This window comes from Bufo gargarizans, chromosome 4 (genome assembly GCF_014858855.1).
Source record: "Bufo gargarizans isolate SCDJY-AF-19 chromosome 4, ASM1485885v1, whole genome shotgun sequence".
Taxonomy (NCBI): domain Eukaryota; kingdom Metazoa; phylum Chordata; class Amphibia; order Anura; family Bufonidae; genus Bufo; species Bufo gargarizans.
This window is the reverse complement of record NC_058083.1, coordinates 421,981,266-421,997,697: the sequence shown is the minus strand read 5'-3', so window position 1 is coordinate 421,997,697 and position 16,432 is coordinate 421,981,266. Positions and strand designations below refer to the sequence as shown.

General features: G+C 41.0%; 1 protein-coding gene across 2 annotated transcripts in view; it reads left to right on the top strand.

The window, feature by feature from the left end:
* SPAST (spastin) overlaps positions 1 to 5,374 on the top strand; it is a 74,977-nt gene extending 69,603 nt beyond the window's left edge. For both annotated transcript variants that reach the window (XM_044289617.1, XM_044289616.1), the window contains 4 exons: positions 82 to 161; positions 277 to 347; positions 2,669 to 2,709; positions 3,941 to 5,374. In XM_044289617.1, the coding sequence (XP_044145552.1) occupies positions 82 to 161; positions 277 to 347; positions 2,669 to 2,709; positions 3,941 to 4,063 (315 nt within the window). In that variant the 3' untranslated portion in view covers positions 4,064 to 5,374. The remainder of the gene's footprint in view (positions 1 to 81; positions 162 to 276; positions 348 to 2,668; positions 2,710 to 3,940) is intronic.
* Positions 5,375 to 16,432: the final 11,058 nt, after the last annotated feature.

The following is a 16,432-nucleotide window of genomic DNA, read 5'->3' as shown; positions in this document are numbered from 1 at the left end:
TTAGCTCTTGCTGCACTTTACTGTAACAGTAATTAGTGAAATCAATATTTTTAACATGGACACACTGTACTTTTCAAACAGACAAGGCTGACACTCTTGCAAAACCTGTTAAGTAAGCAAGGGAACCCTCTTACACAGAAAGAATTGGCACAGTTGGCAAGGTAAGTCCTAGAATGCAGTATTCCCAAAGCTCTGTGCTATATTCTGTGTAAGTTCCAGCACTTACTGTCATGCTGTCATAAAATGTCAAGCTAAAATGTTTAATTCTTCTAATAGGCTGGCTGAAGGATACTCTGGGAGTGATCTAACTGCATTGGCGAAAGATGCCGCTCTTGGGCCAATAAGAGGTGATTGCGACTATGTTCAGTATGCGCAACATACAGTATATATGTTTCCTATAGACCCGGGATGGCCAACCTGCGGCTCTCCAGCTGTTGCAAAACTATAACTCCCAGCATGCCCAGACAGCCTACAGCAGGGCATGGTGGGAATTGTAGTTTTACAACAGCTGGAGAGCCGCAGGTTGGCCAGCCCTGCTATAGACCAATAATTATTGGTTTATTTTAATATTCATGAACCGATTAAGTATTAAAGTGTACAGTATTGATGACCTATCCTCAGTATAGGTTAGCAATATCAGATTGATGGGGTCCGACTTCCGGCACCCCCACGATCAGTTGTTTAAAGAGGTAGCAATCCTCTGGTGAGCTTTGCGGCCTTTATTGAGCACTATGGCCTCTTTCTAGGCCAGTGATGTCACATCGCTTATGTGCAGCTCAGTCCCATTTAAATTGAATGGGCCTTGGCTGGAATACCAAGCACAGCGACTATACAATGTTTGGTTCGATATGCTTTAAGTAGGCTTAAAAGGGTTCAGTAATCAGTATTCGATTGGTGGGGGTCAGACTCCTGGAATGCCTTGATCACCTGTTTGAAGAGGCTGTGGCACTCTGGAGAGCACTGTGGCCTCCTCGCAGCTTACCAAGCACAGTGTTGTACCTTTGTATAATGGCTATGCTTGGTATTGCAGCTCAGGTCCTTTCACTTGAATGGGGCTAAGCTGCGCCTAGGCCTTGTGAACAATGAATGTGATGTCACTGGCCTATTCCCTGCAGACGATTTTGTAAAAAAAAAAGCACTTTTATTATATGCTAATGAGCCTCTAGGTGCTATATGGGCGTAAAATCAGCACCTAGAGGCTCCGTCCACTCACCCTGTATTCCGCCCAGGTCCTGTGTTGTGCCCGCCCAGCTCCTCTTGATTGATGCCACTGTTCCCTGCATCGTTGGCGAAATCCCGCGCCTGCGCTGTTCACTTCGGTCTTCGACGCAGGCGCAGTGAGTGAAGGGCCCTCTCCTGATGCCGGCTTCCTCACTGTGACGTAGTCGGCGCAGGCGCAGTGAGGAAGCCGGCAAAAGGATCACATCATTCACTCACTGCGCCGAGGACCGAAGTGAACGGGGCAGGCGCAGGATTTCGCCAACGATGCAGGGAACAGTGGCATCAATCAAGAGGAGCTGGGCGGGCACAACACAGGACCTGGGCGGAATACAGGGTGAGTGGACGGAGCCTCTAGGTGCTGATTTTACGCCCATATAGCACCTAGAGGCTCATTAGCATATAATAATAGTGCTTCTTTTTACAAAAGCGGCTGCAGGGACTAACATTAGAAACATACTGTTATGTAGTGCTGACATGGGCGCATCGCTAATGTCAGTCAGCTACATAACAGTATTTCTGGTGGTAGAAACCCTTTAAACCCCTTTATATATTCCAAGATATTTAAAAAAATCTCTATATTCACCACTATGGGGGTGCTGGAAATGGCCAAGCCAGCACTTGGCTGTTCTTGGAACTCCCATAACAGTGAATGTAGAGTTGCCCCTCTTGTGTGGTGTCCTCTGCTTCACAGCGTCCTATACTGGATATAGGTGCTGGTCCAAGATGTCTAACCACACACATCTGACTATAATGGGCGGTGTGCCATCATTGTCTCAGATGAGACAACCCCTTTAAACTTCTTTCTTAAGATATGTTCTCTGGGTGACTTGTCCAGACCTCCTCTTACTGCTGCTTCTTTACGAACACCAGTGCCAGTATAATATGCAGGCAGTCACAGTTGTAGATTGTAGGAGGATGGATGGTGCTGGAGAAGGAGGCGAATATAATGATTATATATTTTTTTTTTTTAGGTCCATGTTGAGGCTTGTCCAAGATTTTTATTTATCCTGGACAACCCCTTTTAACACTTTGCTTTCTCAGCAGGCTCACTGCCATGTTTGTCAGGTTTTAAATACTGTAAGAAATTTTATTGTGCAAAGATTAGGAAGACCACCATCTTATCCTGAGCTTATTTCGCAACTTCCAAATTATTAATGTTGCGCTGCTTAGTCGCACACTGCTTTCTATGTGTGTAGATTTCTAGGAGTCAGGTTCCCACCCCATCAACCAAATTATTAGTGCAGCAAAGATCTGTACTATTGATATGTTACCTAAATTGAAAGGCACTAAACATAAACCTGCAGCGTTCTGTATGATTTTGTGTACATGAGACAGGTATGTCAGAATTTCGCCAATGCTAAAGAGACTTTACAAGGGATTTGTCTTATGCCAGCTTTTTCTTGTCAATTAGTTTTTAATGTATTTTTTTTTTTTTTCTTTTTGTTAGAGCTAAAACCTGAGCAGGTGAAAAATATGTCAGCGAGTGAGGTAAGTCCACTGCATGTGTAACAGAGCATGTTGTCCCCCCAAAACAAATTGTCGCCCGGGCGCGGAAAGGAAAAAAATGCCTATTAAAAGATGCTTCCATCCAGTGCCAAGACTTCTGTCTTCTCTCCTTCCAGTTTCTGGGGGCAGGAGCCTTTGGCCTTGAACAGAGCTGCATTTTTTTCTTTCTCCGAAATTGGTTTGGGGGTCAAACAACACCTTTTAATAGATTTTAGACTTTATTTTTGTAATATTTGCTGAATGGGTTGGATTTTCAATGTGTTTAATACAAAACTCCAGTAGATGCTGATTGTCTTTCAGACAATGCCTTGAAGGGTGTCTGTTAGAGCCTTTGTCACAATTAAACTAATTGGGTGGTCCTGATCACAGCAACTGCTTAGTCTGTCCTTCACTTTCCCTGTCCTGCACCTACCACTACTTCCTGACTGGTAGACCCTTCGCTCTCTGATGTTGCCTTCTGCAGCGCTACAATCTGATGCGTGCACCGTGCGAATGTGGGATGGTGCATGTACATTTCTCCCTGGCCTCTGTCCATTTGGCTCCAGTGACATATGGCACATTCCCAAAATGTCAGCTCTGCTTGACAGCAAAGGGGCTACCAATGAAGATATAAGGGGAAGAGTAGGACATGGCATATGGAGGGGAGACTGGTCACTTGTGGCATATTTGCATACTACATTGCATACTACATACAAGTTGGCTTTCTCTCTAATGAACCTTTTGGTCAAGATATTTGCACATTTGTTTCAGATCCCTCCCCAGCGCTGTACTTATGACAACGGCTTTGATATAGACTCTCTTTAAGACATGAATGCACATTCTGTAGACATTGGGGGTCATTTACTAATCTGAAATACACCTAAATTAGGCGTATTTCAGGTGCAGATGGCGGCGCCGCCATCTGCGACTTTTTCCCACTGACGCCAGGTCTAAAATTGGGGCTGGAAAGGAGACAAGCCAATAGGTCTGTGCCATTTATCCATTTTATCATTTTCTACTCCTATTTTAGGTATAGAAAATGGTCTAAATGTAAGACGGCTTGGAAGCCTTCTCCTTTGGCGGATCCACCGCCAGCTATGGGGTTTTATTAAGATTGGCTTCTAAAATGCCGGTCTTGCTAAACGTGCCCCATTTGTTTATGCTCTGTTTAAAGGTTTACCTTTTTATGATGTACTTTATCCTATACTAATGATTTTCTCCCTGCATTTTTCAGATGCGGAACATCAAATTTTCTGACTTTCAGAATTCCTTGAAGAAGATAAAGTGCAGTGTGAGTTCTTCTACACTGGAGTCTTACATCCGATGGAATAAAGAATTTGGTGATACCACAGTATGAAAGACGGGACTGTTTACTTTGTCAAAGAGTTCAAAGACCAACCTGCTCATTGGCAAGCTTGACAAAGAAAGCCTTTGGCTTTGTATATTTCCCAAATGAAGAAATTATAAAAAAAATTAAAAAAATCCTGAAACGCGTGCACTAAATCTCTAGGCATCTAATGATGAAAATGATAACTTTGGAATTGGGAATATTAACAAGACGTTTTACTTGTAGATTGCCGTTTAACTTGTATTTCTTGCTGGCCTGGTGGAGCTGAAAGAAGAAATCTCTGTGCTCAAAAGTCCTATTTAGATGGGGTAGTGGCAACCTTTCTGTGAAATGAGGAGCTCGTGCGCAGAGACGAATTGCATAAAGACCTGTGCCTTGAGTTCACTTTCTTCTGTGCCTGCCCTTCTTTTAATAATTTGATTCCTTATACACTCCGTTTTGCTTGCTAACTGACTATTTTCTAAATGTACAATAGTTTCTGTTGGCGAAGAAAAGACTGTTAGTCAAGGTTTGGTTTACAACAGTAGCAGTCCTTTCTGTCATGTGCCAAAATGAACATTTTTGGTGGCACAACATACCAAGCTGATGAAAAGCACATGAAAAAGATTCTGAAGCAGCTGGCTTGCTTTAACATCACTAGGCAATGTAGTCCTCATTTGTACCCTGAGTATATAAAGGAAAGAATTAGTACAGTGTTATACAAAAATTCTGGCATTTCGAAAACCGTTCTTGAGAATGTGTCTACCAAATATTTGAAGAATGGTGCTAGATCAATGCCTCCGCCATCAATTTTAAGAATGTTCTCCGGGTTGGTATGCGTACTGTTAAACCATTTTTCTGCCCAGTAGAATGACTACTTTTTTCAGTCTGCATTGTACGTCTTAAAATGCTATTGATGAATTAGAAAGCAACGTGCAAAACTGCTGACTTCGAATGACTGATGCAACCATCTTTGTATTTTTAAGGTTGCTTGTATACTGAAATGAAGAGGAAACATGTTGATTTCCTTTCTTACTAAGAAATATTTCTTTATTATCCCTGTTGAGGTCCAGCCATGTTTAAGGACCACAAGCCTGGTCTTTCTTTTCCACATATGGTTTCTGCAGACCTACTGACACCAGAACGACCACTGCCCCAGCGCCACTCGAATCAATATAGATTATTTATGGGTTGTTTGCTCTGAGGGATGTCTCTTGTCTGTTAAATTTAATATATGTAAACTATTGTAAAACTAATGTTTGTCTATTGTAGCGGTCTAAAATCTGCCCAAGAGGTCAGCTGTTAAATTAAGAGGGTTCACAATAAAAATGGATGGGTAAATTGTGTTTTTTGTATTCCACTAGACTGCTGAAGGGGATAGAAACTTTTTTACAAGAGATGTTCGTCCTATAGGCCCTTTGAAGTTTAATGGAAAGCTAAGCTTAGATTCCTATTGGTTGCTGATTGCCACTTTTTGATACGTGACACCTCTCATACACTCCTTTTGTCATAAACTTACTCAAGAGTGGAAGTGCAGTAGCTGCAGATCTGTTTGCCACATAGTCTTTCGAAGTAGCCTCTAAGAAAAGAGCTTTTGATTCTGGTTTTCACTGGCTTCCACTTCTCCCCTACAATATAGTATTTTTATTTATTTTTAATTTTTTTTTAGTAGATTTTGCCTGGTTTTGGCCTTTTTAGAGTAAACCTTGGTTAACTCGCGATTAGTCTTTGAACAACTCTATAATCCCTATAGTCACTACACATCGCAATGTCCCCCCATGTCTGCACAACTTTTTAACCTACCCCAGCTCATTCATGATAGTTGCCTTTGCTGTGACCTCTCCATACACCTCTCCTCCATGTGGTCTTTTTTTTTCCCCAGTCAATAAATCTGACCACAGGGACTACAGTCTGCCTCCCATGTGAATGTTCCTCTTACTTTATCAGCGCAAGACCAACATATGCAGGCAAGATGTTCGTGTCTAGGGCAAATGAAAGCTTGTTGTGTGCCAGGTAGAGGCAGTAGGAACTTTTATGTTGGAGCGCACGGCTCACTCTGTGATCCACAAGGTTTGCCCACTTAGAATCTGCCCAGTTTGTCAGATTGCCTTCAAATGCGAGCAGCAGCCCATTCATCGTCTATTTTCTAAGATCCAAAATGGCAGCAAAACATGGCCAACCAGAAAAGGCGCACATAGGGTAAATATGTAAAGGTACAGTTTCTTCAAGGGGATGTATGTATTGTGCTCACCTATTGATCTGCAAAATTGGGCAGAACTGTAAGCGCAGAGGTTTGTGCAGCAGATGCTATCTGGTCATCAGTGGCAGGATGAGGCTAACTGTTGGAGCAAAGGAATGCAGTAGGAGAACAATTAGTTGACTTGAGTCCCACTTTTGGATGATAGCTTGCAGGTGCAAAATCACAACCAGAAAAGGACAGATTATGAAACTTGTACGATTCTCACATAGATAACGTATTCACTCCACAGCAGCATGAAGTTCATCAGACTTTAGAAAGGGGTCTGAAGTACCCCGAAACGTGTTGTCATTTTGGATTGGTAATAAAATTTTCATAACCTGCCCTCTTCTGGTCGTTATTTTGAGCCTGTAAGCAATCATCCAAATGTAGGACTTAAAGGGAGTCTGTCACCTCCATATGGCCATATACAGTGCTTACATGGCTCTGTAGCACACCTATACAGGATTGTAACGGTACCCTTGTTCTTTTCTTTAGACTTGCACCAGAAGGTAAAACCAAGTTTAATTCATATGCAAATGAGCACTCGCAAGTGCCCAGGGGCGGCGTTCAGTGTGTAGGTGCCCAGGCTGCTCTGCCTTCTTTTCACTTTACTCCTCCCCAGCCTCTGCCTTTGCCTGCCCTCCAAGTCCGGACCAATTGATGAGGCAAGAGACTTGGAAGGCGGGCAAAGGCATAGACTGGGGAGGAGTAAAGTGAAAAGAAGGCAGAGCAGCCTGGGCACCTACACATTGAACGCTGCCCCTGGGCACTTGCGAGTGCTCTTTTGCATATTAATTAAACTTAGTTTTTTTTTCCTGCTGGTGCAAGTCTAAAGAAAAGAACAAAGGTACCATTACAATCCTGTATAGGTGTGCTACAGAGCCATGTAAGCACTGTATATGGCCATATGGAGGTGACAGACTCCCTTTAATTTGCCCACTCTTTGTTTTCCTGCATTCCTAAGGTGCAAAATATAAAGGTCCCCTCAGATGTGCCAGCACTGCTCAGCTGCTCCCCAGCTTTGCTCCAGAGATGCTCAACTTCTTGATAGGGAAGGCAAAAACCGGTATGAGCAGCATTTGACAGAAGATATTACTGGTAACTAGGGTTGAGCAAAGTGTGCATCGGTTTATAGACCCATCTCCTTACAGCATTCAAATGTATGGGCTTTGCGAAGGTGAAATTCGTTATGTCCGAAGTTTCCTGAGACTTCATTGAAGAACTCCAGACTTTGACTGTTCAACTTGAAAAACATTTTAAAACTGGGACCTCTGTACCGAAGCCAACTTCAGATTACAGTTTTAAAATGGTTTTCTAGTTGTATAATCGAAGTATGAAGTTCTTCAATGAAGTCTTGTGAGACTTTAGACTTAATGAATTTCACGTCCGTGAAGCCCATACATTTGAACTCTTTGTGGAGAAGAGTCTCCATATAGTATTCAAACGAAGCGACTTTGGATCTATGATCCAAAGTGCGCTTCACTCAACCCTATTGGTAACCCTACTTTCCATATCAGAGGAGGAGAGGTTAAATTGCCCATGACCACTCCCCAGTGTTTCAGAAAATTACTAGAGAGCAAACATTAAGACTAGTGCAATATATGGTATTACATTTATCAAATATTACTGACTAGATTTGTCTAGGTCCTCCGACCTGTCTTATGGACACAAGGTCCTTCAGGCCCCCCCCCCCCTTTAAAACTGTATAATTTTTTTAGTTCTCCTTGTGATGCCGCCATGGTGATGATATGGAAAATCGGAATTGGTCTTACCGATAATTCTGTTTCTATTAAATCACCATGACGGCACATATTTCCCTCCCTTATAATTCTCTTTTCTTGTTGGTATGATGTAATACCATATATTGCACTAGTCTTAATGTTGGCTCTCTAGTAATTTTTTGAAACACTGGTGGGGAGTGGTCGTGGGAGGTGGCAATTTAACCTCTTCTCTGTTCCTGCCCCTACAGAGGTCATGGATCAATCTCCTTGTTATGCAGTCATGGTGATTTTTAATTTTTTTGCCGAAAGCATGGCGGGTGCCATTTTGCTAAATGCAATTTGACGCTTAAGCAAAAAACTGACATCGCCATCCACAAAACTGATGAATTAATCGAATTAAGCCCTAGTTGCATTTAAATTAGTCTGAAGTCTCTGCCGGTAAAATCTCTACCCCATGTTACAAGACCGTATGTATTTTGCGGTCCACAAAACATATGGATGACATCCGTGTGCATTCCGTATTTTGTGTAACGGAACAGCTGGCCCCTAATATAACAGTCCTATCCTTGTCTGTAATGTGAACAATATTTCTATTTTTTTTGCTGAATGGAAATACGGACATACGGAAAAGTAATGCACACAGAGTACCGTCCGTTTTTTTTTTTTTTTTTTTTGCAAACTCATTGAAAAGAATGGTTCTGTATACGGTCTGCAAAAAAAAAAGTGGAATGGACACAGAATGAAAATACGTTTGTGTGCATGGGGCCTTAAGGGGAAGGCTTGTTTTGGCATTGCTGGGCCTGCAGTGGTTACATGCAACCTCAACCAGCTCAGGGGCTGTAAGTAGTAATAAAGCAGACATTTTTAATAAACAATTGCAAACTTATTTAATTTCTAGTAAAATGGCCACTTAAGCTGCATTCACACAACAGTGAAAAAATGGCCGTCACATGGCCATTTTTAGAATGACATGTCTATGGGTGTATGCACACTGCCCATAGAAAAATAGGACATGTCTTATCTTGTCTGTTTTTCAAGGCCCTGAGAGCACCCATACAATTGAAAGTTTTTCATTTTTCACTGTTGTGTGAATCTAGCCTTCTAGCCAAGGAAAATGGTATTCCAAACCAACTCCTTTAAGCCATCCATACACATTACATGCGTTCCAGTGGCTCAAACAGTAGGCAAACTGTTGTCTACCATTGGGACACAAGGACTTTAATATGTGCAATCTTTTATTGCCCCCGATAAGGCACCTCAAGAACCCTGCAATAAACATGATTGCGCAGTTGACCAGATATGTTTATTGGGAAGTAGGGGTCAGTCAGTTGACAGTCTTTCTATATACTTGGCCAGCTTTAGGCTGGTTTCACACTTGCGATAGTAATTTCCATTTTTCTTCTCCGTTAAATGAGCTACAATAAAAATAATAGAAGTGCTGGATTTGGCACATAACAACCAATTTTGCACCAGACAAAGCCTGGTTAACTGTAATGGAGGCTGTTTTCTATGTGGGTCACTGCTTTTATACTGGACATGAAAGTTCTGCATATAGTATGTTTTTATGGTTATTTATGAAAGTATATGCTCCCATTCTTTCTCTGCTAAAATGTACAGTACAAATAAGGTCTTCAGAAAAATATGCATTAAGAATATTGTCGGAGTAATGTCCTAGGGGCTGAGAGAAGTGTTAACTACTGCTATACTGTGTGTGGTAATGTGTCCCCTTACTATTCGAGTAAATAAGGCAGAGCTGCAATATCGGACATCACTCTCAAGGACAAGCATTGAGTGACATTTATCAAGACTGGCATATGCCAGTCTTGATCTCCCTGCACTGGAATAAGGTGCACCTAATTTTTTAAAGAGACAGATGCCTCTTAATAAATTAGGTGCATCACTTTCCTGCCATGCACCAGATGCTGAAGGCTAAGCCAGCTACAGCCAATAAACATTAATAGAATATGAGTGTGAAACATAAAATCGCTTCTGGGAGAACAAGCCCATAAATCCGTAGGAAGGTGGTAATACACTGTAAGGGCTCATGCACACATTTTTTTATTTTTTTTTTATTCCATTTCCGTGCCGTGCTCGTATGCGGACCCATTCACTTCAGTGGCTCCTTTAAAAAAAAAAAAAAAAAAGAATTTACTCTATGCATTCTGTGTCCGCATGGCTGTTCCGCAAAAAAATTTAACATGTCCCACTATTGGCCGTATTACAGACAAGGATAGGAAAGTTTTATTATGGGTTGGATGTTCCGTTCCTCAAAATGCAGAAGGCAAATGGCAGGTATCCATGTTTTGCGGATCTGCAACTTGCGGACCGCAAAACGGGCAACAATTGTGTGCATGAGCCCTTAGACAAGCAACTAATCAAGACCAAGACACTTCCTGCTGCCCTGAGATTGGCCAGCACGGTTTACATGATCGGTGCTGGACAAGCAGGAAGTCCCTTGGACTCTCAAATGCACAAGTTGCATCAGGTGGTCTGAGGAATGGTGCAACCATCTTAGATGGCAGAAGGGGAGTCTGTGGATCCGCTGTTAATGTGAATTTCTTCTTGAACCGGATGGCCGCTTTAAAGGGGTTCTGCACTTTGTTTAAACTGATGATCTATCCTCTGGATAGATAATCAGCATCTGATCGGCAGGGGTCCTACACCCAGAACCCCGGCCAATCAGCTGTTTGAAAAGGCAGCAGCGCTCCAGCAGCACCGCGGCCTTCTCACTGTTTACCACTGGCCGAGTGACGTCATGACTTGTATCAACTGGACTGGACGGGGCTAAGCTCCATTCAAGGGAACGGAGCTTAGCCTCACCCAGGGTAGTGATACTAGTCGTGACGTCACTTGGCCTGCGGTAAACAGCGAGAAGGCCGCTGCGCTGCTGGAGTGCCGCTGCCTTCTTAAACAGCTGATCGGCGGGGGTTCCGGATGTTGGACCCCCGCCGATCAGATAATGATGATCTATCCAGAGGATAAATCATGAGTTTAAACAAAGTGCAGAACCCCTTTAAATCCAATCATTAGAGAGCTTACTTGATGGATTTCTCTCTGAAGTGGACTGAGCAGCCTGTGATGTATGTGACCACAAAAGATGGACAGTTGATAACTTGCAATCCAAACCAATTTAGAAAATGTATATAATAAAAATGATTTGATAAAAAAAAAAAAAAAACGTGAAGGTGACCTTAATTACTATATGTTTTCTACGCAGGTCCATCTAATGTAGGAAGCATCATTACACCTTCCACCCAATAAACATAGGAAGTCTTAAACTGAATGTTCTGGTTTTCTGCATATGTTTGTGACACTTGTGATTTTTCCATCCACTAGTCAATATATTTTTAATCTATTTGACTCTTAATAGAGATCTTTCTGGTATTAGCATGAAATACTTTTTTAGCAGAATGTTAGATGTTTACAGAATTTTTTATTTTTTTTTAACCCCAGGAGAAAAAGCAACATTTTTACTTGAAAAAAACAATTTAATGTGAGAACAGATTTGTTAAATTTGGCAATAAAGAAAATTTCATTGACTACGGTCTTGCTGAGTATTGTTTGGTAAACTTTCGCCATTACATGCATACATTGCATTAAATCACTTTGACCATTTTGATGCCCAGGTCTGTACAGTAAGTGTATCCTTGAAGCAGCCAACGCATCCATCGGTATGAAGGTTTCAGTATCTATAGAAAGGCAGTAAGATTATGGAGCGCTCTGCCAGGATATGCTCTGTGAGAGTTTAAAAGGGACCTGGATGTCTTTTTTTTTTTTTTTTTAATCTACCTTTTAGCTTTGTCATGAAAAACTGCTACAAAAGCTGCTGCTATTCCATGAAAGGTGCTCCTAGAAATAGGTCATTGTTCCAGAGGTAAAGTCTGATTTATTATATTTGGTGTCTCCCTAATTTTTTATTTTTATTTTTTCTAAATTTCGAGAACTTTCTGTGACTGGCCCATTCATCTGAATAATGGCCAGTACATATTTTCAGCTGCCTAAATTTCTGCAGCAGATTTCCCACATAAGAGAATTTTATAGGTTAAACAAAATGCAACCTTAGGGCTCATGCACACGAACGTATTTACTTCCCGTGTCCGTTCCGTTTTTTAATTTATTTTTTGACCGTGAGCAGAACAATTAATTATAATAGGTCCGCAAAAAAAAGGAAGTTACTCCGTGCGCATTCTGTTTCTGTATGTCCGTTCCGCAAAAATATAGAACATATGCTATTGGTGAATGGTAAACTTGTAAGCGAGCATTCACACTATGGCATCAATTGAATATATTTATTGGTTATAGATAAAATCCAATATCTCATAAAAATTCAATATCACAAAAAATACATTATCATAAAATACAATAGCACATAAAATTCCTTGCAATTGATTGGCCGACCCTGAATGCTGGCAAGTGTACAAAAACCACAGTATGAGTATATAGCAATAGATGATTGAATGTTTCAATAGCAGCAGACAATTATAATCAAAGTGCCTTCAAATAGTGGTCTGCAAACTGGTGACATAAAATAGTGCAAAAAGTGCAATCAATTGTTAGAAAAGTCCCTTTAAAATTTGTTTTAACAAGTGTCCAACAAAAACTTCTGTACGGTGTGTGTGACCCCTTGGTCAATTAGTGAATATAACACTTCAAAATTATATTACTTCAAAGAATAATACTTCAAAAAATAGTAGTGGAATTGTGTCAAGATAGGACACCTGATGGTTAGCTGCACATTGATCAATGCTGAGATGTTTTTATTTCCTTCTGTGTCTATTGGAAATAACCGCTTATAATAAATCGTCCCAATCAGTGTATCATCCAAATCATCGATCTCACAGTGCATCCAGTGTAATTGAGAATCGAATGTAACACTGGTATGCAAATGGTCTATGACCTCTTGTTTGGTGGTGCGCTAACATGAGAGGTCTGTATCATCGGCACAGCACTTTTCCTTTATGTATTCCAAGTAGTCTCAAATGATTAGGAGAGATCACTTACCTCCTGTCGGTCTTATTTGGAAATACTGTTCGTGTAATAATACAGGTGGCGAGCTGGAGACGCCTCACTCCTCTTGTTCTCCGATGATCGCACAAAGTATCGCGATGTGATGAGTGAGACTTTCGTTCAGTGAGCGCAATCGCTTTGGCAGTAAATCGATTCAATTTTCGAATGTATCCAATATTCGGATCATACAGGACTTTTAAGTTTGCATGGCCATGCATATAGAGTTTATTCCAGCGGAGTTATTTGTCGAAGTGTCCAATATACCAATTGGACACCTGGATTACTACATGAACAGTATTTCCGAATAAGACCGACAGGAGGTAAGAGTGATCTCTCCTAATCATTTGAGACTACTTGGAATACATAAAGGAAAAGTGCTGTGCCGATTGATATACAGTCGTGGCCAAAAGTTTTGAGAATTACATAAATATTGGAAAAGTTGCTGCTTAAGTTTTTATAATCTCAATTTGCATATACTCCAGAATGTTATGAAGAGTGATCAGATGAATTGCATAGTCCTTCTTTGCCATGAAAATTAACTTAATCCCAAGAAAACCTTTCCACTGCATTTCATTGCTGTCATTAAAGGACCTGCTGAGATCATTTCAGTAATCGTCTTGTTAACTCAGGCTGATTGGGTTAAAATGGCAGACTTGACCTGTTAAAAGGAGGGTGATGCTTGAAATCATTGTTCTTCCATTGTTAACCATGGTGACCTGCAAAGATCCCCAGCATCATTGCATTGCAAAAAAATGGCTTCACAGGCAAGGATATTGTGGCTACTAAGATTGCACCTAAATCAACAATTTATAGGATCATCAAGAACTTCAAGGAAAGAGGTTCAATTCTTGTTAAGAAGGTTTCAGGGCGTCCAAGAAAGTCCAGCAAGCGCCAGGATAGTCTCCTAAAGAGGATTCAGCTGCGGGATCAGAGTGCCACCAGGTGCAGAGCTTGCTCAGGAATGGCAGCAGGCAGGTCTGCACGCACCGTGAGGCGAAGACTTTTGGAAGATGGCCTGGTGTCAAGAAGGGCAGCAAAGAAGCCACTTCTCTCCAAAAAAAACATCAGGGACAGATTGATCTTCTGCAGAAAATATGGTGAATGGACTGCTGAGGACTGGGGCAAAGTCATATTCTCTGATGAAGCCTCTTTCCGATTGTTTGGGCCATCAGGAAAAAGGCTTGTCCGGAGAAGAAAAGGTGAGCGCTACCATCAGTCCTGTGTCATACCAACAGTAAAGCATCCTGAGACCATTCATGTGTGGGGTTGCTTCTCATCCAAGGGAGTGGGCTCACTCCCAATTTTGCCCAAAAACACAGCCATGAATAAAGAATGGTACCAAAACACCCTCCAACAGCAACTTCTTCCAACAATCCAACTACAGTTTGGTGAAGAACAATGCATTTTCTGGCACGATGGAGCACCGTGCCATAAGGCAAAAGTGATAACTAAGTGGCTTGGGGACCAAAACGTTGACATTTTGGGTCCATGGCCTGGAAACTCCCCAGATCTTAATCCCATTGAGAACTTGTGGTCAATCCTCAAGAGGCGGGTGGACAAACAAAAACCCAGTAATTCTGACAAACTCCAAGAAGTGATTATGAAAGAATGGGTTGCTATCAGTCAGGAATTGGCCCAGAAGTTGATTGAGAGCATGCCCAGTCGAATTGCAGAGATCCTGAAAAAGAAGGGCCAACACTGCATACTGACTCTTTGCATAAATGTCATGTAATTGTCGATAAAAGCCTTTGAAACGTATGAAGTCCGTGTAATTATATTTCACTACATCACAGAAATAACTGAAACAAAGATCTAAAAGCAGTTTAGCAGCAAACTTTGTGAAAACTAATATTTGTGCCATTCTCAAAACTTTTGGCCACTACTGTAGACCTCTCATGTAAGCGCACCACCAAACAGGAGGTCATAGACCATTTGCATACCAGTGTTACATTCGATTCTCAATTACACTGGATGCACTGTGAGATTGATGATTTGAATGATACACTGATTGGGACTATTTATTATAAGCGGTTATTTCCAATAGACACAGAAGGAAATAAAAACATCTCAGCATTGATCAATGTGCAGCTAACCATCAGGTGTCCTATCTTGACACAATCCCACTACTATTTTTTGAAGTATTATTCTTTGAAGTAATATAATTTTGAAGTGTTATATTCACTAATTGACCAAGGGGTCACACACACCGTACAGAAGTTTTTGTTGGACACTTGTTAAAACAAATTTTAAAGGGACTTTTCTAACAATTGATTGCACTTTTTGCACTATTTTACGTCACCAGTTTGCAGACCACTATTTGAAGGCACTTTGATTATAATTGTCTGCTGCTATTGAAACATTCAATCATCTATTGCTGCTATTGCTATAGACTCATACTTTGGTTTTTGTACATTTGCCGTTATTCAGGGTCGGCCGAACAATTACAAGGAATTTTATGTGCTGTTGTATTTTATGATGATGTATTTTTTGTGATATTGAATTTTTATGATATTTTCGATTTTATCTATAACCAATAAATATATTTAATTGATGCCATAGTGTGAATGCTCGCTTACACGTTTACCATTCACCTACTTTATTGATTGAGGCAGGGTGTCCTCAATTCAAGTTAGTAGCACCTCACTATCAACAACCAGCAGTGAGCCACCCCATTTAACTTATTATGTCCTATTATTGTCTGCGTTACGGCCAAGAATAGGACTGTTCTATTAGGGGCCAGCTATACCATTCAGGAAAATACGGAATGCACACAGATATCATTAGTATTTTTTGTGAATCAGTTTTTTGCAGACCGCAAAATACATACGGTCGTGTGCATGAGCCCTTACTATGTAGATTGAACTCTCCTACAGAGAGGGTGCATCTTAATTTGGTCTTTGTTGATTCCTGGCTTTACTGCTGATTGTAACCACAGTGCCATGGAATATGTGGGCACTGTATATTTGGCGCTGTGTATTTTAAAAACAAACAAATATATACTTTATTTCCAATAGTTGAAACTTACTTTTTAGGCTATGTTGACTTGTGGCAGGATTGTAGCAAACATCTCTAAAACGGAAAGTCTGTTCTGAAATAGGGTTGTTGCTGTATCGTGTATATGGATTTTGCATATACTATTCAGATGTATGAAATCTTTTCAGAGGTTTCTGCAACAAATCTACCCAATGTGAGAAATACTTTTTGAACAGAAAAGGCAATTGGTCACAGTACTCTGTTCACATTGGTGTCATGGATTTTATTATTTTTATTTTTTTTCAGGATCAATGAGAAATCTGCTATTTTGACATAGCAGTTCATTACACCTCTTAATTTGACATAATACCTCTCCATTCACTTGTATGGGACTGCCAGAAATAGTCGAGCCATCACTCTGCTATGTTCGGATCGCCCTCCTTTACTTTGGTAGGCCTG